Below are 24024 nucleotides of genomic sequence, written 5' to 3'. Positions count from 1 at the left end.
GGATGCCGTAAACATCAGGGCTCTTCAGAACGAGGCACATTTCACCTGGGCCCCTCTGACCCAGGAGGATGGCATGGTCTGGAACTCACTTTGAGCTGCCTGTCAGAGCACTTCCATTGAAGATGCAGCCTAGAATAGATCCACTCTTACCACCAATAAGAGATGCACATTTGCCCAGAGGTTTCACAGGTCCCCTCCAAGGACCCTTGCTTGACTTCACCACTTCATCCCCCTTCTCCTGTCTCAACATTAAAAATGGTAACTCACATTTCTGGCGTCATGTGTCAGTATTTACATGATGTTGAAAAACATGAGAAGTGTTTATTTACAGGTAAAACAAACCCCAGTGAACCACTCAGTCCTCTACCCAACGTGGTGGCCTCTGCTCTCGGCCACTTCCCTTGTGGCCTCAGGCGAGGCGGAGGCACCCTGCTGACTTGTCTCTGCTGGCGGCTGAGCTGCACATGGTGCAGCAATCACCCTCACCGTGCAAGTGTCATTGGGGATTTCTCAGAGGCTGCTGCACTAGTGTCAATGCAGGGCAGCCTCTGCACAGATGATCCCTCAGTCAGAGGAACCAAGAGGATGATGATGATGATGATGATTATGCCATTTTCTGAGGGGGTGGTACCCTCATCCTTCTTGGTGACTGACTCAGCCCTTGGCTGGCTCTCCAAATGGCTGGAGGGGGCCATCAGTTGGCACGCAACTGGCATCTCCTACAAAAATCCCTATGCCACCAGCACCATTGACTGGTCCATTCTACGGAGCATTCCAGGCATTCTGTGAACATCAGTGCACAGTTCCTGCATGCACTCTGAGTTCTGCCACATATGACCCTACAAAAGGTTGGCCACTCTCTCAGTGGAAGAATTCATGCATTCAAAACCCTAAGCCAGAGTGGTGCACATGAGCTGAATGAAATCCTCCATTCTCAGCCTATGGCCATGCACTGTCTCAGGGAACTCTGACATGTGGGAGCACATCTGTTGCTGCTGATTTAAGTGCAGTCTCCTTTCTTGTGACTCCCGTGGCCCTGTACCTATGCCCAGCTGTGCAGGGCTGTGCCTGTCCTCCATCATTCAGAGGAAACTGTTCTCAGCTGCCTCTGCCCCTCTTATCTCCTTTTGTTCACTCCTGATGTTCTCATCACCTAGTGCCAGCCACCCTATCTATATGCATGTGAGGACCCATAGAGGTGACTGTATCTGAGCTGGTGCAGGGCACGCTTGGAACATATGACAGTGCTTGGTCTGAGGACTCTTCTGGCAGCACTTGCCCCAGTGAAAACACAGGAATCCGTCCTTCCCCTTCCACGTCAGAACCTGTAGGAGACACAAGAAGAAATCATGAGAACTAGCCTTGGAGAGTAAAAGCCTCTGTTGAGGCTTACCAGTGCAGCTGAGTCTTTGGCATGCTTTTGGATGGGGTGGAGTGCACTGGACCCCTTTTATCTACTCATTGCACTATCTCTTCACCGGGGATGCCCATCTTGCCTTCTTTGACTGGCTCATGGTTAACCACTCTGGCAATCTCCATGGCAATCAGATGTGTAGGTTGGGCGCTTCTCCTCAGGTCTGTGTCCTTTCTCAGGCATTATGTGTCCTTTTCTCCTAGAAGGACAAAAGCGTAAGAGTTAAGGTACTGCTGGCCTCCATGACCAATGCTATCGGCCTGTTGACACAAGAAGCTGCATGTTTCAGTGCTGGCAGGTCCTCAATTGCGCTATGGCCTGAGTCCTGCTGAGGGATCAGTGAGTAGACTAGGCACACACTCCTGCCATGTTCAGGAGCAACATTCAGCCTCAGGCTCCTCAGCCGGTGTGTCTTCTGGAGATTGAATACCCAGAGGCCTCTCGTGAGTGTCTTACACTGCATTCACCTTGTCTGAGATCATTGAACCTTTTCCTGCACTAGACGCAATTCATCGTGACCATTGTTGTGTGTGTCATAATGATATAAGGGCACCAATCACTCATAAGGGACTGGGTAAACACATTGTGGGTTCATTCATTTAGACTAAGCACATGGGAACATATATACAGAAGTATAAAGCTTGAAGACACATCAGCAGCAGAGCTGTGTCTGTGTGTGTGCCTGCTCAAAAGTAAAAGTGAAATTACAACTGGATCATATGACACATTTTCTTCTAGTGATGTCATGCTGCAATCTTTAAAGGCATATTACAACAACCATATTTCATCTGCTCATGTTCCCAGCAACCTCTATTCATGCCTGCTTGGTTTGGGAGGGTGACCTTCTCCTATTACCCTCTGAAAAAAGGACTTCCTCCCTCTCCCTAACTGTGTCTGCAAAGCGCAGGGCAGCCCTGCCATGCGTGCCAGCCCTCTGCCTCTCTTCTGGAATCCCTGGTGCCCACATGCTTGCACCCTTGAAATTAAAATGGCAGTCACAGTAATGGCATAATCTGGACCCGCATTTGATCAGTGCCGCCTCCATTCCCACCTTCGTAGCCACTGATTGGCCACCCAATCCACCTTCCAACCAATTCACAGTCCACCTCTGTTAAAATCAGGGATTGTGACTGCTTCCCTCCCCCACCGCATCCTCTGAGGTGTGGGATCAGGAACCAGAAATGGTCCTGAAGTTGGCTTCCTGAATCCAAAAGGAAAATCCGGCCCCATTTCTTGTCGTTGTCTTTAAACAACTCCCTAGTGGGAGAAAATGATAGTAAAGTATGAATATTTCTGAACCAAAATTCTGATTCAAATAGATGATTGCCCCATTACTATATTTAGATTGAGAATTACATTTAGACATGACTGCCCACATATATCAAATTTAATGTTGAGCATTTAAAAAAAATATCTGTATTGTCCTACATACCAGTTCCCAGCACAGTTGGACATGATTCAGTCTCTCAAGGACCAGCTTGAGCAACGTACACGCATTCTCCAAGCAAACATCACATGGCAGCAAGAAGAACTACAAAAAATCCAGGAGCAACTGTGCATGGTGGATGACTCGAATTTACAGGTGAGAATGTACAACAAATGCTTGAAACGTACTGGTTTACACAATAGATGGGATGAATCAGCGTTTAATTTTATGTTCCAAAATGTATTCAGCCCATTCCTACTTCAAGATCCATTTTTTGACCACATTTTGGAAAAGAAAGTAAAATAATATTAGTAACTACTTGAACATCAGAACAGAGTAGTTTCCCAATGAAGTGGGTAGGAACTTTCTCAGGTGCTTTGCCACCCTATTTCTGTTGAAATTAAGAGGCTGAATCATCCGGTCGGCGTGCGGAGGTGAGCTGGACGTGTAAAATGACGCGCGATGACACCAGGCGTTTGTCCCGACATCATCGCATGTCATTTAGATATTTCGTTAGGCAGCTGCGTGCCCACCGAACTGTCAACAGCCTATTAAGACCATTAAAAAAGTAATTTAACTTGTTAACAACGCTGCCTATCCAACCTTAAGGTTGACGGGCAGGCGAAGAGCCCAAGTGGCCTTCGCGATTTCCAGGAAACCTCATCCACGGGCGGGATAAGGTTTCCTGAAAGTTTAATAAAATGAATAAATAAATTTTACTTACTTCACAAACATGTCCCAGCACATGTGACCCTGTCACATGAGGGGACATGTTTAAATAAATTTTCACTTGATTTTTCAAAAGGTTTTCACAACCATTCAATCTCCCCGAGGCAGCTCTGTGCCTCAGGAAGGTTGCTGCTCCCTTTTGCACGCATTCTACCCCCTCCCCCCACCCGCACAGGTAGTGCTACCAGCCGCACGTTATGCTGGGCAAGCCTCAATTGGCCTGCCTGCGCAAAATGGCGGCACGCAGGTGATCGAGGGCAGCGATCAGCTCCACCCCTGCCCGCTCCCGCCCAGCCTGCCCGACATAGGAAAAATTCTCCTCAAGAAAGACTGAAAACTACTGTACAAGAACTCCAAATGGAATGTTAGAAAGCAGATCCTGAATTTCTGAGAGTTGGACCTTGAAACATCTTGCTACAGGAATACAGGTTTATTGCTGGGGCCTCAGATAAACTGGTGTTGTTGTGTTTCTATGGGTAAAGGTTAGGTACCATAAATTGTGGTGTATTGAAAGCAATCTAAAAGTCACACTCAGGATGGTTGCAATAAATTACAGCAACACACCAGTCAGACCTTAAGTTTTATTGATGATAAAACCATGTATGAAGATTAAAACTGTGATGCACTGTTCCTGGGAACAAAACTAACTAGTCACTGACCTATCAGATAAAATAAACTGTAACTAAACTAGTGATGGTGTAGGAAAAATTAAACAGTAAGGTTTAAACACATCTGTAGACCACTCAAAGCATTTATATCATTTGGATTGCTGCCTCTGATATAGAAAGTGGTGGGTTCAAGCCCAATGTAATAATTGTAAGTTAAACCATTTCTTACTGTTATGGGGATCATGTGACTGTACAGACGAATCAGCCCTAAGCATAGGGATTCTTAGGGGCGGAGCTATTTAGCCTTGATCTTGGAACAAGCATATAGCCTCATCAGGAGTCTGTAAATAAAGTTTACTGTTTCTTATAAGAAACTATTCCTGCATTCCAAGTTTATTACAATTGGCGACGAGGATATATAGTGTCGACACAGCACCTCGCCTCGTGACTGTGAGTATTCTGATATTTTAAGGGAAGGGCGAAAAAAAGTATACTCACCAGCAATGCCTCTCTTTGGCAGAATTGACCCATATCACTCATCCGCCGAGGACAAGAGTCAATACATTGAGCAATTAGGTTTCTACTTTGTAGCTAACGAAATAACGGCAGAGGAGAACCAGAAGGCAATTCTCCTAAGTGTCTGTGGGAGCAAAACATATAACCTAATCTGTAGTTTGACGGCTCCGAACACGCCAAATTCCAGATCCTTCACCAAGTTAGTAGACCTCGTGAAAGAACATTTTCAGCCTAAACACTTAGTGATCATGTAAAAATTCAGGTTTAGCTCTCAAGCAAGGGTCCCCAGTGAGTCGTTCGCAACGTACATCACGAAGTTAATACAGTTAACGGAGCACTGTGACTTCGGTGATACTTTAAACGGCATGTTGTGAGATCATTTGGTTTGTGGCATAAATGATGACGCCATTCAGCACCGTTTGCTTGCAGAAGTTGAGATAGGCCTGAAGCGTGCCATGGAGATAGCGTGAGCAATGGAGGGACTCGCAGGCTTTACAGAGTGTGAAACATGGCGCCAGAACTGGCCACGGGCGTGGCGTGAAGACCAGGGAGGCTATCGCGAAACAGGACATGGTCCCCACCACTAGACAAATAAAAGCAACTCACCAGTAATCCAGAAGTTAAAGTGTTACCGTTGTGGGGGAAATCTGTAGATTTAAAGAGGCAGAATGCCATGCTGCCACAAAAAACGGCATGTTGTTAAACAGTGCGAGGCTAGATCAAGGAAGCCATCCAGTCATCAGGTCAAGTTAAATGAAGTGCACAATATAGATGAGCCAGAAGTTACTGAGGCTGATGTTTATTCCCTACACAATCTGAAGGCCAGGAAAAGTGAACCAATCACTATTACACTTCAAGTAAATGGAAAGCATCTGCTCATGTACGTTGACACAGGAGCATCGACCACAGCGGTGGGAGAACACATCTTTAAATACCTCAGAGAAGGTACCCAGCTATTGAGTTTGGAAAAAGCCGCTGCTCAGTTAAAAACATATGCAGGAGAAGCAATACAGAGGAATGGCATCACCACTGTACCTGTATCATACAGACAACAGACAGTTGAGCTGCCAATAATTGTGGTAACAGGAGAGGAACCTAGCCTTCTGGCCATGATTGATTGAAAGAAATCAAACTAAACTGGTCAGAAATTTTTCAGGTCAGGACAGGAAAAATTCCAGAGTTGCTGAAAAAATATGACAGAGCATTCCGAGATGAGTTGGGGGAAAATCAAAGGTCTACAAGCTAAAATATACATGGACTCTGAAGCGACAACTCAGTTTTTTAAGGCAAGACCTGTGCCTTATAGTCTAAGAGAAAAGGTAGATGTGGCATTATGTCATTTGGAGAAGTTAGGAATAATACAGCCAGTCCAATTTTCAGAATGGACAGCTCCCATGGTCCCTGTGATGAAACCGGACCAAACCTTTCACATCTGCAGAGATTATAATGGTGAACAAGACTGCAAAATTAGGCAAATACTCAATATCAAAGATTGAAGATCTGTATGCTAAACTCGCAGGAGGAAGGTTCAACACTAAACTGGACATGAGTCATGTGTATCAACAGCTCGAGCTAGACAACACATCAAGAAGTTATGTCACCATAAACACACACAAGGGCCTGTACCAATATACACGCCTACCTTAAGATGTGTCTTCTGCCGATGCGATTTTCCAAAGAACCATGGAAAGCTTACTACAAGGACTCCCCCGAGTTATAGGCCAGAATTTTTTGCTGAGCAGGCAGGTGCCCGACCCACTCGAGCGCAAAATGATGACGCTGGGCGAGCATCCCAACATCATTGCACACTTGCACAATATTTCGGTCGGCAGAAGCTCAAAACTTGGAAGCACACCCGCCAACAATTAAGGGGGCTATTAAGCCCATTTACTGCGCAATTACTGGGATTTTTCACTGCCCGTCCAACGTTGTGGTTGGCAGGCTGGCCATTAATGGGCCTACTAGCGTGAAATTGCGGTCTGTTCCCCGGCCGTTCCCGGGCCCGCTGATCGCGCCTAAAAATCCTGCCCATAGCGTACCTGGACGACGTCCTAATCACAGGATCCACAGAAGCAGAACATGTGGCCAACGTGGAAGAGGTTCTGAAGAGGTTTATAGAGGCTGGCATTCGTTTAAAAGGAGAAAAGTGCACTTTCCAAGCAAAGTAAGTTACGCATTTGAGTCATCGAGTGGATGCCCAAGTGTTGCATCCATTAGAGGAGAAAGTCAGGGCAATCAAGCAAGTGCCCTCTCCTACCAACAAGTCTTTTTTGGGCATGGTAAACTATTATGGTTAATTGTTGCCTAATCTATCAACAGTGTTAGCCCCTTTACACTTATTATTGAAGAAGAACCACAAATGGTCCTGGAAGGCACAGCAAGAGGAAGCTTTCACAAGAGTTAAGAAGCTTTTATACTTGTCGAATAGTGCACTATGACCCGTCTAAGGAATTGATACTCACTTGTGATGCATCTCTCTATGGAATAGAAGTAGTATTGTCACACAAGATGGAGGATGGATTTGAAAGACTGATAGGATATGTATCTGCAACCGAGAAAGGATACTCACAAATTGAAAAAGAGGGCTTATCAATCTTATTTGGAGTAAAAAATTTCCATCGATATTTGCATGGTCAACACTTCATCATAGTGTCAGATCACAAATCACTATTAGGGTTCTTTAGTGAAGATAAGGCAGCCTCACTGATAACCTCTGCTAGAATTCAAAGATGAGCTTTAATTTTGTTGGCATACGAATACACTTTTATGCACCGTCTGGGTGCGCAGATAGCAAATGCAGATGCCCTCAGTTGTCTCCCTTTGCCAGACAGTATTACATATGTTCCAGTACCTCAAGAAGTAGTACTTGCATTGAATTTCCTGAACTCCTCACCAGTCTGTGCGAGACAGATAAAGAATTGTACAAATCAGGATCCAACTTTAGCATGAGTCCGTGAACATGTATTACAAGAATGGTCAAATGCACAAGTCCATGAAGAATTAAAACCATTCTTTGTACGTAGATCTGAATTGTGTTGTCAAGATGGTATCTTGTTATGGGGAGCAGGAGTCGTTTTCCCTGTGCAAGGAAGAGAACCATTATTGGAAGAACTTCATAGTGCACATCCTGGTATTTTGAAAATGTCGGTGCTCACATAAAGTTATATCTGGTGGCCAGGTATAGACAGTGATATAGAAATATGGTGATACACTGTCTATAGTGCCAGCAACAGCAGAAGTTGCCTGTTTCAGCCCCACTGCATCTGTGGGAGTGACCTGGTCGACCCTGGGTTAGACTACATATAGACTATGTAAGTCCGTTTCTAGGTACCATGTTTCTGGTGATTATCAACACACATTCAAAGCGGATCGAAGTGTTTGAAGTGAGATTACCTACATCGTGTGCAACCATTGAAAAACTGCTCCAGAGTTTCAGAGTTTATGGTTTACCTGAAGTTATTGTGTCAGATAATGGTACGGCTTTCACTAGCACTGAATTCCAAAGACATGTGAACCTAAATAGGTTAAACATGTCAGAACAGCACCGTATCATCCCTCGTCCAATGGGTTAGCAGAAAGAGCAGTACAAACCTTTAAAACAGGCACGAAGAAACTATCAGAGGGAATGTTGGAAACACGAATTTCAAGATTTCTGTTCAGCTATTGCACAACTGCTCATGTGACCACTGGTTTAACACCTTCAGAATTGTTAATGAAGCACCGACTTTATAGAAGATTGAGTCTAGTATTCCCTAATTTAGAGGGGAAGGTGGGGAGAAACCAGAGTAGTCAGAAAGTGAATTATGACATTCACAGTAAAGGTCAAGAGTTTACTGTAGGGGAGACAGTTTTTGTATGAAACTTTACGACTGGACCGAGATGGGTCCCTGGTACAATCATTTCTGAAACAGGACCTTTATCTTATCAAGTAGAAGTGGAAAACAGGTTTGTTAGGAAACATGTGCATCATCTCAGAAGTCGAGAAACCCTCCAACAGCTGTTTAATCCACTGGAAATCGAAGCCGGAACTTCGACCCCTGAGGTGCCAGATCGAAAAAGAATAGACATACCTGATGCCTCTGTTGAAGTAAATAATTCTGAACTGCCATTGTCTAAGGATGTCCCTGATGCTGCAGTTCCTGTGCAAGTCAATCCAATAGAAGAATCTCCAGTTCGCTCTACCCGCATCCGAAAACCTCCTTAAAGACTAAATTTATAATGGCACGAACTGTATATAATTGTATATAATATATTGAGATGTTTTTGTAATAAATAAGAGGGTAAAACAAAATTAAAGGGGGAGGAATGTAATAATTTTAAGTTAAACAATTTCTTACTGTTATGTGGATCATGTGACTGTACAGATGAATCAGCCCTAAGCGCAGGGAATCTTAGGGGCAGAGGTTTTTAGCTTTGGTCTTGGAACAAGCATGTAGCCTCATCAGGAGTCTGTAAATAAAGTTTACTGTTTCTTACAAGAAACTAATCCTGCATTCCAAGTTTATTACACCCAACTTCTCGACTTGTGCACATGTCTAGGTTGTGTCATAATCATCTAGTTCATGGTTCATATCAATATTTTAGAGGTAATTTTTCGTTTTGGAAAGATTAAATTTGTAATGGCAGGGTAATTAAAATGCTGGATTGTAGGAAATGCCAGAACACCTCACGTAATGGCAAAGGATTCCATGGGCAGAATTTTCCCATTGGCATGCAGGGGCAGGCCCTCACGCCCGCACGTAAAATAACGCGCGGCGATGTCGGGCAAGTGTCCCAACATCACCACGTGCCATCGCGATATTTCACTGGGTGGGCACACGATGATGTCCGACGCGCACCCGCCATTAATTAACAGGCCATTTAAGGCCCTTGGCTCACCAATCGACGCCAATTTTTCGGTGCCCGTCCAATCTTTGGGTCGGCGCATGGGCACAATGGGTAGGCAGGTAGGACACATTTGTATAAACCTCATCCATGGACGGGATAAGAGGGCTCACTGGGGTCGTGAATGTGCACAGTCAAGTATTTATTTTTGAAAGTTTTTGAAACTTGCCTGTGTGATCTGCAGTACTTCAAAACACATACCAGCTGCTTTTTCTGGACTCTTAATCTTCAGACTCTTAATCGGCAGTGAGTAATCTTTTCTGGGTCTGCAGGTTTCAGGAAGCCTTCCCTTAGCCTGGGAATGGGAGCTGAACTGTCCACTGGAGGCAGCTCCTCTGAGGAAGAAGGGAGGGCTAGAAGGGGGAGGAGGCCAGGAGTCCACATTCAGCCTCCAGGGGAGCCACCTTTGGGAGGTCAGGCGCAGGCACAAGGGGCGCAGGGCCAAGAGGTAGTCCAAGGCGGAAAGGGCCGCAGAAGACACCACTATCCTGCTGCCAGGTATACAGGCAGCAAAGCCGCTACCTCAATATGTCTGAGATGCAGTGCTGAAGGAGGCTCCATCTCTCAAGGGAGACAGTCAGCTATATCTGTCAGATGGTAGGGGCTGAGATCTCCGCTAACTTTGGTGGGTGGACCAATGGCTCTGAAGGTCACAACTGCCCTCAACTCTATGCCTCCGGCTCTTTCCAGGGTGATCTTTGCGATGTCTCCCAATCAGCTGTCCACACTTGTGTCAAGCAGGTTACAGTCGCTCTGTTCAGGCGTGCATTGACGTACATCCACTACCGTTGGGACCAGGCAAGCCAGGCACAGCGAGCCAGAGGCTTCGCGGCCATTGCTGGCTTCCCCCGCGTCCAGAGTGCAATAGACTGCACACATGTGGCCATCAAAGGTGCCAGCAGGTGAGCCCGGTGCCTTCGTCAACAGGAAGGGCTTCCACTCCATGAACGTGCAGATAGTGTGTGATCACAGGATGCAGATTCTGCAAGTCTGTGCAAGGTACCCAGGCAGCTCCCACGACGCCTACATCCTCAGACACTCCCAGGTGCCAAGGCTCTTCAGTGTTCCAGCCCGGCTGGATGGATGGCTGCTGGGTGACAAGGGCTATCCCCTCAGAAGGTGGCTCATGACACCTCTCCACCACCCAAGAACAGAAGCTGAGCAGCGCTACAATAGGAGCCACGGCTCCACAAGGGCGATGGTGACATGTCTGAATTTAATATGTCAAGCAAACCAACTTATTCCGAAAAAAAGACAATAGTGTTACAAATCAAAACAAATCAAAAGGACCTCATCTCGGGTCAACACAAAAGCACCAGTGAAAAACCCATGGTATGCCTAAGGTGCCTTATGTTTTCATTTCCGGGTGCTACGTCTTGGTGTTGCCCCATCGCTCAGAGTGGCATCTGAGACAGCCTGCTGACCCTGCTGTCCTGTTGGCCTCGATGACCTTGGCGGTCGTCCTCTGGCCGTGGAGCCAGTGCTGGCCCCACCTCGGAGGGAGCTGCCAGTTCCACAGCTGGCATCTCCCCAGTTGTCGCAGCCTCACCAGATGCTGCGGACATTGGGAGAGGGGGGGAGGAGCTGCCACCCTCATCCAGAGCGCCCTGAGTGGTGACCACAGAGACGCCAGGCAGCTGCTGCACCAATGTGAGGACGCTTCAGACCTCCCTGCTCACCATGGATGGATGGGCACCAAGCTGGGGAAGTTGATACCCAGACCACCTCCCACACTGGCACTGACCAGCTGAGGTCAACGATGGTATGAGCGCTTGCTGGTCACAGCGCATCCCCAGGAAGCTCTGATGGGTCTCCTGTAGTAGCCTCTCCACAAGAGTCGCCACTCTCTCCATGGAGGACGCATGGCGCTCGGACATGTGGCTCATTGCTTCGGCGATTGTCCGCATAGACTCCTCCATCATGGAGACCAAGCCAAGCATAGCCTCATGTATCTCCCCCAGATGCTCCCGCACACCCAGCCGCATTTCATGCACCTGCTGTGTCACGGACGACTCCAGAGGCACATCATCAGGCACCGACTGAGCATGTGCCTGGTCCCCTGCAGTCCTCCGACTGCTGGTGCCATGGGCATTCTCTGTCTCTGCCAGCTCCTCCAGCGACTGTGAAGTGCCCTCACCGCTGTGCCCTGGGACACTAGCCATTGTTTGAGTTCCCACCGAGGTGCTAGTAACTGCCCTGGTGCCTGCCTCGTGGAAATGGTGTGATGCTGGTGAGACTTCAGGCCCCTCAGGTGTGAGAGGGGGCCTCTGCTGCGCCTCCTCACAGCCCTGCTCTGATGATGCTGAAAGGAAGAACAAGGACCGTGGGTCAGTTAACGTGGAGACAATGTCAAAGTGCATCCCTGTCCCCCAGATCATTATGCGCTCATCCTTCCATTAGCAATGCTCAAGCCATGTTGCAAAATTTAATCAATTAACATTCAGCATTGCTATGGCTGTTGGGAGAACAATGCTGACCTCACTGTTGGGCATTCATACCTGCCCGTGGCACCCCAGCCTTACCAACACCAGTGGACCTGGGCACATGGCACCTCTCCAGATCCAGGGCCTCCTGCTCAAACTGGCTGAGAATGGCTAACTGTGCCTGGCCGCCGCCAGTCCTCACACACTCTGCCGCGTTATGAGTATTCTTCTGAAAATGAGAGATGAGCATTGCTTAGTGCAAATTGCACATGGACTCTCTTCGCGCACGGCCCACCCCAACCAGAGTGGGACATATCAGGGCTGCTGCCAAACACTCTCACAAAGATACTAGGCCTGTTCCCCAGCCCCTCCCCCTCCGGACACATGCTGCCTGGATCACCTTAGGCACCACATGGTATATCCTTCCATAGCAAGGAAGCACAAGCACGTGGAGCGCAGAGGGCAGCAGATGGTTCGGTGCCATGCCATCTTGAAGCTCCCCCCCCAGCATGTCATCACCCTGACTTGGACATGTCCTGCAGTTCCAGCACAGCGCCTAAGTGCAGCTCCTCCAGGTTGCCCCTCAGTGTAACACATGCTGCGGGGGCAAAACACATCTCTTCATCACCCTCTCAGGCTGACCTCAGCATGGGCAATATCTGCTGGCCCACCCAGCAAAGGACAAATGCCGTCAATGATTCAATGCAGTCACTACACTCAGACTTGGGGGGTGGGAGATGGGGGGACAGCAGGGGGGTAAGCCAACCTGCTGGGTTAAATGACCAATGCCAACATGGTACTCACCCTGCCAGAGCGCAACAAGTCATTGAAGCCCTTGCGACACTGGATCCAGGTACGCCGCACCACATCGCGGGAGCTCGCCACCTCCGCCACCTCCTCCCAGGCACGTTTCGTCATGTGGGGGGGGCCCCTCCTCCCATCCTGGGGAACCAGCACCTCCTGCCATGCTGCCACCTCCTTGAAGAGGGCAGCAAGGCAGTCATCCGAAAAACGAGGAGCACACTGGCCCTACGCTCCAGCCTGGCCTGCTCTGCTGGGCCTACCCTCCGGACTGGCCTGCTCTGCTGGGCCTACCCTCCAGACTGGCCTGCTCACCAGAAGCCCTCTGGTGACCCCTTCCTCTTGACATTGTGAGCAGCCTTGCAAAGGCTGCCAGTGCTTCATATAAACAGGCCGCCGGTTCGCCATTGGACTCAGCGGACAGTGCACTCCCGCCGCCGCCCGCCCACTCCCGCTATCCTCAGGAGTCGCGTATTACGCTGGGCAGGCCTTAATTGGCCCGCCCACGTAAAATGGCGGCGTGGACCTGATCTCGGGCAACGATTGGGTCTGTGCCCACCCACGCCCCCGCCCACTCCCGGTCTGCCCCTCCCACCAACCAGAAGATTCAGTCCCATGTGTACTTATGAGGTCAGAGGTTGAAAGGCATAAAAATGGCAAGTGGCCGCCTTTTAAACTGGGGGGGTGGGGAGGGATTGCAAAAAGTAAGCCTGAGACGAATTACTCCGACTTCATTAGACATTTAAATTATTCATGCAGATTTCAGGGTCTATAGGTTTAATTTTGAAGCTAAAATTTAATTAATCTAAAATTCTATTGAACATCTCAACTAACCTCTGTTGTCATGGAGATAATTCAGGGTGGAGCCTTGGCTGAAATTCCAGGAAGTTGTCTGTGGGATTTTTCCAAAATGTCTTTGGAGTTAGACCTAAAAGCGCCCAAGTCGGTGGGTGTAAGCATGCAGAGAAAGAAAGAGTCTGCTAAGAGCTGAAAAGCAGCTGTAGACCAGAAGCAAAAAGGCTATCAGAAATCAGGGGGTTTTCTGCATTGGAGACACACAATGCACAAATGCAGTGAGGCCTGATTTTGAACTGAGTTGAAGAGAGCTTGGAGGATCACTTAGCCAAAAGCTAGTCAAGGATCCCAATGAAATTTCAGACCTTGGAGAACAGCTGGACCGCCGCCCGTGATCGGGCCCAGAAAGCAATTTCACATTGGTGGGCCAATTAAGACCTGCTCAGCATGAAACACAAGCAGCAGCGCTCAGCGCTGCCTGTGCAGGCAGGGAGAGGAGTGCAAGCCGGGCAAGTGCGACCTTCGCACATGCGCACGAGTGCGCACTACATAATCTCCCTGAGGCAGAGAGATGAACTGATTTCAAACAAAATATTAAAAATTTTATAAATGTTATGAAACACGTCCCTTCAAGTGATTCTGTCACATGAGCAGGGACATGTTATTAATCACAAAATAAAGTTATTATTTGATTTTAATTTGCTTTTGGAAACCTCGTCCCAGCAGATTGGAAGTTAGCAAATGTAACACGACTATTCAAGACAGGAGGGAGAGAGAAAACAGGGAACTGCAGCCCAGTTGGCATGACATCAGTCACTGGGAAATTGCTGGAATTTATGACTGAGGAAGCCTTAACAATACACTTAGAAAAGCAAGAACAAGCCAACATGACTTTACGAAAGGGAAATCCTGTTTCACAGATCTATTACGGTTTTTTAAGGGTGCAGCTATTAGTGTGGATAAAGGGAAACCAGTAGACATAGATTACTTGGATTTCCAAAGGGCATTCAATAAGATGCCACTCAAAAGGGTTAATGCACAAGATAAAGGCTCATGGAGTTGAAGCTGATATATTTGCATGGATAGAGAATTGGTTAGTGGGACAGGAAGCAGAGAGTAGGAATAAATGGGGCATTTTCAAGTTGGCAGACTGTGACTAGTGGAGTGCCACAAGAATCTCGAGCCTTGGATATTTAGAATCTATATTAACGACTTAGCCAAAGAGACAGAGGGTAAACGAAAACATAAATTGCTGGAAAAACTCAGCAGGTCTGACAGCATCAGCGGAGAGAAAGACAGAGATAATGTTTCAAGTCTGTATGACTCTTCTTCAGAACTAAAGAGAATAAAAATGGGTGGAATATATACTTGTTAAGGGGGTGGGACAGGTGAAGCTGGATAGAAGACCAGCGGTAGGTGGAGGCAAAGGAGAGATTGTGAAAGATGTCATAAAGAAAAGGTCCATGGGGTGTTGATGGTAGTGATACTGGCTAAAGGAGGTGCTAATGGTGACATTAAGAGTAGAAAGCAGGATGAGCAAGTTACAGATGGCCCTAGTGGGGGGTGGGATGGGGGAGGGGATGGTGTGAGAGAAAAGATCAAAAAGGGCTAAAAGGTGGGGATAAAACAACAAATGGAAATAAATTTTTTAAATAATAATAATAGAAATAGGTGGGAAAAAATATATATACAACTTTAAAAATAAATATTTGGAAAAAGGGGATCAAAAAGGGGTGAGGATGGAGGAGAGAGTTCATGATCTGAAGTTGTTGAACTGAATGTTAAGCCTGGAAGGCTGTAAAGTGCCTTAGTCGGAAGATGAGGTGCTGTTCCTCCAGTTTGCGTTGAGCTTCACTGGAACATTGTAGCAGGCCAAGACGGACATGTGGTCATGAGAGCAGGATGGTGTGTTGAAATGGTAAGCAACAGGAAGGTCTGGGTCATGCTTGCGAACAGACTGGAGGTGTTCCGCAAAGCAGTCACCCAGTCTGCATATGGTCTCTCCCATGTAGAGGAGACCACATTGGGAGCAGCGAATGCAGTAGACCAAATTGAGGGAAGTGCAAGTGAAGCATTGCTTCACTTGAAAGGAGTGTTTGGGCCCTTGGACAATGAGGAGGGGGGAAGTAAAGGGGCAGGTGTTGCACCTTCTGCGATTGCATGGGAAGGAGCCGTTGGAGGGGGTTGAGGTGTTGGGGTTGATGGAGGAGTGGACCAGGGTGTCCTGGAGGGAATTGCCCCTACAGAATGCCGACAGGGGGGTGGAGGGAAGATGTGTTTGGTAGTGGCATCATGCTGGAGTTGGCGGAAATGGCGGAGGATGATCCTTTGAATGCAGAGACTGGTGGACTGAAAAGTGAGGACAACGGGTACTCTATCATGGTTCTGGAAGGGATAGGAATGAGTGAGGGCAGCGGTGCGGGAGTTGGGTTGGACACGGTTGAGGGCCCTGTCAACCACCTCGATTAAGGAAGGAGGAAGGCATGTCAGATGGGAATGCAGGCTGGGAGGACAACCCAAAGAGGCTGCAAAGAGATATAGACAGGTTTACTTTGGTCATAAGAATAGAAAAGCAGAATATTTTTTAAAAGGCTTGAAACTTGTAAATGTTGATGTTTAGAAAGACTTGGGTGTACTCATACAAGGAACAGAAAAATTAAGCATGCAGGTTCATTATGCAGTAATTATGAAAACAAATCACATGTTGGTGGATACAATTACAATTTTACTGCAATTGGACAGGGCTTTGGTGAGAACATATCTGGAATACTATGTGCAACTTTGGCCCCCCTATTTAAGGAAGGATATACTTGCATTGGAGGCAGTACATTGAAGGTTTACTAGATTAGTCCCTGGGATGAGAAATTTGTCCTATGTTGAGAGGCTGAGTAAATTAGGTCTATATTCTCAGGGGTTTTGAAGAATGTGAGATGATCTCATTGAAACATTCAAAATTATGAAGGGGCTTGACAGGATAGATTATGAGACGTTCTTTCCCCTAACTGGGGAATCTAGAGCAAGGGCCACAGTTTCAGGATAAGGAGCCAATCATTTAGGTCTGAGATGAGGAGAAATTTCTCCACTCAAAGGGTTGTGAATCTATGAAATTCTCTACCCCAACATTGAATATATTTAAGGCTGTTATAGACAGATGTTTGGTCTCTCAGGGAATCAAGGGATATATGGAACGAGTGGGAAAGTGAGATCAGCCATCATCATATTGAATGACGGAGCAGGCTCAACAGGTTGTATGGTCTTCCCTAGCTCCTATTTCTCATGTTCTCAAATTATTTTTGAACTTTCTCAGCTAGTCTCAGGAGCAACTTGAAGTTCGAGACAATCAGCAAAACCATAGAAGGAGGAAACAGCAATTCATTTTTCACAATTGATAGCATTTGATTCAGGTGTGCCTCTGACTAACTTCTATGAGAACCAAAGAAGTCTGCTTTCATTCCTATGCTGTGTATAAACAAATATGGAATATTTCCGCTATATTCAGTGATACAGTAGAAGTAAACAATTTGCATTAATATGGTGTCATTCATAGCCTCCGAATGCTCTGAAGAGCTGCACAGCTAATTAATTAGTTTTGAAATGTATTAACGTTTGTTATGTTGGCAAACATGGCACTCAATTTTCATAAAAAGGCCTCACAATTAGCATTAAGATAAACGACCATTTGATTTTTTTGGCGTTGAAGAATAAATGTCAGCCAGTTAACTGGGAAATCTCTCCTTCAAGTAGTGCCATGGGGTTTTTCACATCCGCTTGAACAGAGAAGCAGGCTTTTGGTTCATCAACGCCAACAACCAAAAGGCAACATTCCCACCAGTGTAGCACTTCCTCAGAACTATTTTGAACTGTACACATAGAGTATGAGCTCAAGCCTTGTAGTGGGGGCTTTACCCATGATTTTCAGACCCAGGGAAATGACCAGTAAGCCAAGTTGATATTGTAGTAGGAAAAGGCTTCAGTGGAAGCCACGGTGCCGTGTTATTTATAAATGCCTATAATGTTGAAAAAGATTCTGGTGGGTATTTAGAACTTGCCTAGAACTATCTCTGCCTCAGATAGTGTGTCCTGATTGAATTTTATATTCAGAAATTGGGTGAATACACTTGGCGTCTGCCTGTAGGAAGTTAATGCCTCTAGTGCTTTGATATAGAAAAATGATCAGATAATAAAGCTAGCGATAAAAACATAAAGGAATCAGTTCTTGACTCGCCTGAAATCCAAACAGACAGCAATTGAAAATGGAGGAGATAGGTCTGAAAATGAATGAACAGCCTGCCCACCTAAAATAGTCGGACCCTGATTGCCGTTTTCTGATACTATTGGGCAGAACATGCACGCTGTGCTCTGTGGTACTAGACATTGAATCACCTAACCAGTAGTCATAGAAACTGCCCAAAAACCAACCCAAGAAACCTTCAGATTTCTTTAGGTGGGTCCAGGAGGACCACTGTTGTGGTCTGTCAACCTGCCGTCAGCTCAGTACAGAAGTTGGCCAATTTCCTGCCATCCCAGGATTGGTATGCTGCAACGGGGTACCTAATGCTTGCCAGTAACATGTTAATGAGATCAGGCCCTCAAAATGATACCGACCTGGTCGCACCAATGGGTGAGAAACCACTCTGCCTATTTCATATGCACTTTGGCTGCCACTTGAAAATTGCCTCAATTTATTTTTAAAATGGCTTCTTTTTCCTGATTTTTTAGTAACTTTGGTGTTTCTGCATTACTCATAGATTATGGTATTAAACTTAGCCTTGATGAAAAAGGGCTGTGAACATTGGGATATTGCTGTAAGTGGATTTGCCCAGTTTTGGGGGTGAGCAGCCAAAAAATTTGATATCTGGGAACTAGACTGAAAAGGTCTGATTGTTGCATTTTTTAAAGCATTCCATGTTATAAGCAAGCAGGTCTGTTTACAGCCCTGTTCATGCGTTGAGGGTATCTCCCATCATTTGAACTGCAGGAATTGATTGCCTTACACAAGCCCGACCATGTCATTGCTAATTGAGGAGGCTCCACAAATGAGTGGGCCTGGAATCAAATACTCTAGTCACCTGACCGCTGAAAACTGTCGGGAAGTGGCAGTTGTCCAGCCAATGGAGCAGAATTTCGGGCAGCAGGAGGTCACCGGCAAATAGGTAGTTGCTGGGAGGGTATTTCAGGAGGTTCCCTTTGGAGGGAAGGAAGAAGCCTGAGCCAGGGGAGACCTGGACATTCCTTGTGGTACTTCTGCCGCCCACTCCCCCACCATCCCTGCAAGGAAACAAAATAAATATCCACGCCTGGGTTTGCTTTGGCCAGAGGTATACTTCCTCATGTCACCAACTGGGGGGTAAGTCAAAACATCTTTACTCGGGCCACACTTATAATGGCATTAGGAGCCTAATGACATAATCAGAACCTTAAAGAATAGCCTCACTGACTTCAGTCAAGTCTCCTTGTGCCTGCTCAGAAGGTCAGGTTAAAATTTAAGACAGAAGGGTGGGATTGGGCGCTGCTGGATAAATCAGTCCACTGATTTTAACTGCCCACCTGGTTTCTGCTGGGTGACTAGTATCGCTTCTTTAGCGATTTTTGTTTAAATAGCTCTAAAGCTTGCCTGGGATTTCAATGTTCTCGGATCTAACAGAAATAATCAATCAAAATAACACTTGTTCAGGACCAATGTGTAGTATAAACTACTGGCCTGGATTTAAACCATCAGTATATAGTGATTTTGTTTTATTTTTTCGTTGCTTATCTGTTGTACTTTGATTTTAAACATTCCTTTATTTTTCCTCCTCTTTCAATGGTTGTTTTTTAAAATTCTTTCATGTGATGTGGGCATCGCTGGCAAGGCCAGCATTCATCAGGCCAGCATTTGTTACCCATCCCTAATTGCCCTTGAGAGGCCGGTGGTGAGCCACCTTCTTAAACCACTGCAGTCTATGTAGTGTAGGTACACTCAAAGTGCTGTTAGAAAGAGAGTTCTAGGATTTTGATCCAGTGACAGTGAAGGAACAGCGATATATTTCCAAGTCAGGATGCTGTGTGGCCTGGAGGGGAACTTCCAGATGTTCCTATGTATCTGCTGCCCTTGGCCTTCTAAGTGGTAAAGGACATGGATTTGGAAGATGCTGTCAAAAGAGCCTTGGTGAATTGCTGCAATGCATCTTGTAGGAGCCACACATTGCTGCCACTGTGTATTGGTTGTGGAGGGATTGAATGTTTAAGTTGGTGAATGGGAGCCAGTCAAATGGGCTGCTTTGCCCTGGATGGTGTCAAGCTTCTCGGGTGTTGTTGGAGCTTTACTCATGCAATTGGAGAGTAGAGTAGTCCATCACAAAACAAAAACAAAAATACCTGGAAAAACTCAGCAGGTCTGGCAGCATCTGCAGAGAGGAACACAGTTAACGTTTCGAGTCCAAATGACCCTTCAACAGAACTAAGTAAAAATAGAAGAGAGGCGAAATATAAGCTGATTTAAGGGGGTGGTGGGACAAGTAGAGCTGGATAGAGGGCCAGTGATATTGAAAAAAAGGGGGGAGGGATCAGAAAGGGGGTGGGGATGGAGGAGAGAGTTCATGATCTAAAATTGTTGAACTCAATATTCAGTCCAGAAGGCTGTAAAGTGCCTAGTCGGAAGATGAGGTACTGTTCCTCCAGTTTGCGTTGGGCTTCACTGGAACAATGCAGCAGGCTAAGGACGGACATGTGGGCATGAGAGCAGGGTGGAGTGTTGAAATGGCAAGCGACAGGGAGATCTGGGTAATGCTTGCGGACAGACCGAAGGTGTTCTGCAAAGCGGTCACCCAGTCTGCGTTTGGTCTCTCCAATGTAAAGGAAACTGCATTGGGAGCAACGAATGCAGTAGACTAAACGCAAACTGGAGGAACAGCACCTCATCTTCTGACTAGGCACTTTACAGCCATCCGGACTGAATATTGAGTTCAACAATTTTAGATCATGAACTTTCTCCTCCATCCCCACCCCCTTTCCGATCCCCCCCTTTTTTTTCCAATAATTTATATAGATTTTTCTTTTCCCACCTATTTCCATTATTTTTAAATGTAGTTCCATCCATTGTTTTATCTCTACCTTTTAGCCTATTTCGATCCCTTCACCCCACCCCACCCCCACTAGGGCTATCTGTACCTTGCTTGTCCTGCTTTCTACCCTTAATTAGCACATTCCTTAGATAATATCACCACCTTCAACACCTCTTTGTCATTTTGTCTATGACATCTTTTGGTTATCTCCACCTATCACTGGCCCTCTATCCAGCTCTACTTGTCCCACCTTGTCCCATCTACTTAAACCAGATTATATTTCGCCTCTCTTCTATTTTTACTTAGTTCTGTTGAAGGGTTATTCGGACTCGAAACGTTAACTGTGTTCCTCTCCGCAGATGCTGCCAGACCTGCTGAGTTTTTCCAGGTATTTTTGTTTTTGTTTTTGTTTTAGATTTCCAGCATCCGCAGTTTTTTGCTTTTATCTTAGTCCATCACAATCCTGGCTTGTGCCTGAAATTCATGATGCTTTTCACTGGGTGGCACTGTGTCTAGATTTAATTTAGTTATATTATTGTAGTTCCTGATTCCAATCATTAGATGGTAGTATGCAGGGATACAGTTGAAGATTTCATTTCCTGAGTGGAAAGATTTCTCTGTGCATTGTTATACGAAATTATAAATCAGTTTAAAGAAAAACATGTATCTGATTCTGTTACACATGGTACAGCATGGGGGAAATGTTCAGTGCAAGAGGCTAGAATCTTACCCTACAAACAGAATTTAGTTAAAGATCTGAATGTCACTAACATGATTGAAAATCTTTTTTAAAGCTTGCTTTTATCCCTTTCAGTTATTGTTACAGCAGCCAACGCCTATCAGCCTGAGTCCATTACAGTATCAGGAATCACAACAGCAAAAGCAGCAACAAATGGATCTTGTGGTGCCAGACCAGGATCTTCCCAGTAAACAGTTCCAGGTAACACTGGGAACAACATGGAACCAAGTAAACTCGCTACATTATTAGGTTTCTTATATGAAAACATAAAATGCTGGAAATACATAGCAGATCCCTCATCATGATAGAATCTTCATTAGGAGTGGGAGATAAGTGATAAATTAAGGCCGAACAAAACACTAAAATTATAAACCCCAAATGCATTTATGTTTGTGATGCACATGGGCTGTGTCATGTAGGGACTCTACCCTTTGGGGAGCAAAACAAAAGGCAAATAAATGCTGTTTGGAAAGATGACTATACATATTATAAGATATCTAGGGTGGAATTTGATGAGGGCAGCAGGGGTCCACCATCCACCAGCAAAACTGGTGGCACCCCCGCTGACCCGATTCCCAGGAGCCCTGAGGGAGTTAATTCCTGTATTGGCAGCAGGAAGCCTGCCCCTGGGCTCCCGGCTCCATGGGGGACATTTAATTCAAAGACTTCCCCAGAAATCCCACCTCCAAGGCAGTGACAGTAAAGGAATGGCAATATAGTTCCAAGTCAGGACAGTCTGGGGCCTGGAGGGGAACTTGCAGGTGGTGATGTTCCCATGCACCTGCTGCCCTTGTCCTTCCAGATGGTAGAGTTTACAGGTCTAGAAGGCACTGTCAAAGGAGCCTTGGTGAGTTGCTGCCATTGTGCATCAGTGGTGGAGTAAGTGAATGTTTAACATAGAAAATAGGAGTAGGAGTAGGCCATTCAGCCCTTCGAGTCTGCTCCACCATTCATCATGATCATGGCTGATCATCCAACTTAATAGCCTGCTCCCGCTTTCTCCCCATACCCTTTGATCCCTTTCGCCCCAAGAGCTATATCTAACTCCTTGAAAACATACAATGTTTTGGCCTCAACTACTTTCTGTGGTAGCGAATTCCACAGGCTCACCACCCTCTGGGTGAAGAAATTTCTCCTCATCTCAGTCCTAAATGGTCTACCCCGTATCCTCAGACTGTGACGTCTGGTTCTGGAGTCCCTCACCATCGGGAACATCCTTCCTGGAACTACCCTGTCTAGTCCTGTTAGTATTTTATAGGTTTCTATGAGATCCCCCCGCATTCTTCTGAACCCCAGCGAATATAATCCTAACCAACTCAATCGCTCCTAATATGTCAGTCCCGCCATCCCAGGAATCAGTCTGGTAAACCTTCGCTGCACTCCCTCTATAGCAAGAACATCCTTCCTCAGATAAGGAGACCAAAATTGCACACAATATTCCGGTGTGGTCTCACCAAGGCCCTGTATAATTGCAGCAAGAAATCCCTGCTCCTGTACTTGAATCCTCTCGCTATGAAGGCCAACAAACCATTTGCCTTCTTTACTGCCTGCTGCACCTGCATGCTTACCTTCAGCGACTGGTGTATGAGGACACCCAGGTCTCATTGCACATTACCCTCTCTCAATTTATAGCCATTCAGATAATAATCTGCCTTCCTGTTTTTGCCACCAAAGTGGATAACCTCACATTTATCCACATTATACTGCATCTGCCATGCATTTGCCCACTCACTCAGCTTGTCCAAATCACACTGAAGCATCTCTGCATCCTCCTCACAGCTCACCCTCCCACCCAGCTTTGTGTCATGTGAAAATTTGGAGATATTACATTTAGTTCCCTCATCTAAATCATTAATATATATTGTGAATAGCTGGGGTCCCAGCACCGATCCCTGCGGTACCCCACTAGTCACTGCTTGCCATTCGGAAAAAGACCCGTTTATTCCTACCCTTTGTTTCCTGTCTGCCAACCAGTTTTCTATCCATCTCAATACACTACCCCCAATCCCATGCGCTTTAATTTTACACGCTAATCTCTTAAGTGGGACTTTGTCGAAAGCTTTCTGAAAGTCCAAATAAACCACATCCACTGGCTCCCCCTCATCAACTCTACTAATTACATTCTCGAAAAATTCCACTAGATTTGTCAAGCATGATTTCCCTTTTGTAAATCCATGCTGACTCTGTCTGATTCTGCCACTGTTTTCCAAGTACTCAGCTATTAAATCTTGTATAATGGACTCTAGAATTTTCCCCACTACCGACGTCAGGCTGACTGGTCTATAATTCACTGTTTTCTCTCTGTCTCCCTTTTTAAATAGTGGGGTTACATTAGCTACCCTCCAATCTGTAGGAACTGTTCCAGAGTCTATAGAATCTCAGAAGATGATGCCCAATGCATCAACTATTTCTAGGGCCACTTCCTTAAGTACTCTGGAATGTAGATTATCAGGCCCTGGGGATTTATTGGCCTTCAATGCCATCAATTTCTCCAGCACCATTTCTCTACTAATATTAATTTCTTACAGTTCCTCCCTCTCACTAAACCCTGTGTTTCCCAACATTTCTGGTATGTTATTTGTGTCCTCCTTTGTGAAGACAGAACCAAAGTATGTATTTAGTTGGTCAGCCATTTCTTTGTTCACC

General features: G+C 46.0%; 1 protein-coding gene across 4 annotated transcripts in view; it reads left to right on the top strand.

Moving 5' to 3' along the window:
* LOC144682849 (neuronal PAS domain-containing protein 2-like) overlaps nt 1-24024 on the top strand; it is a 212620-nt gene that overhangs the window by 161857 nt on the left and 26739 nt on the right. For all 4 annotated transcript variants that reach the window (XM_078545639.1, XM_078545641.1, XM_078545642.1 and 1 more), the window contains 2 exons: nt 2850-2996; nt 21454-21579. In XM_078545639.1, coding sequence (XP_078401765.1) covers nt 2850-2996; nt 21454-21579 — 273 coding nt within the window. The remainder of the gene's footprint in view (nt 1-2849; nt 2997-21453; nt 21580-24024) is intronic.

The sequence above is a fragment of the Cetorhinus maximus genome, chromosome 7 (genome assembly GCF_964194155.1).
Source record: "Cetorhinus maximus chromosome 7, sCetMax3.hap1.1, whole genome shotgun sequence".
In the NCBI taxonomy this organism is placed as follows: Eukaryota; Metazoa; Chordata; class Chondrichthyes; order Lamniformes; family Cetorhinidae; genus Cetorhinus; species Cetorhinus maximus.
The sequence above is the reverse complement of the archived record's forward strand: the minus strand, read 5'-3'. Positions and strand labels throughout refer to the sequence as shown.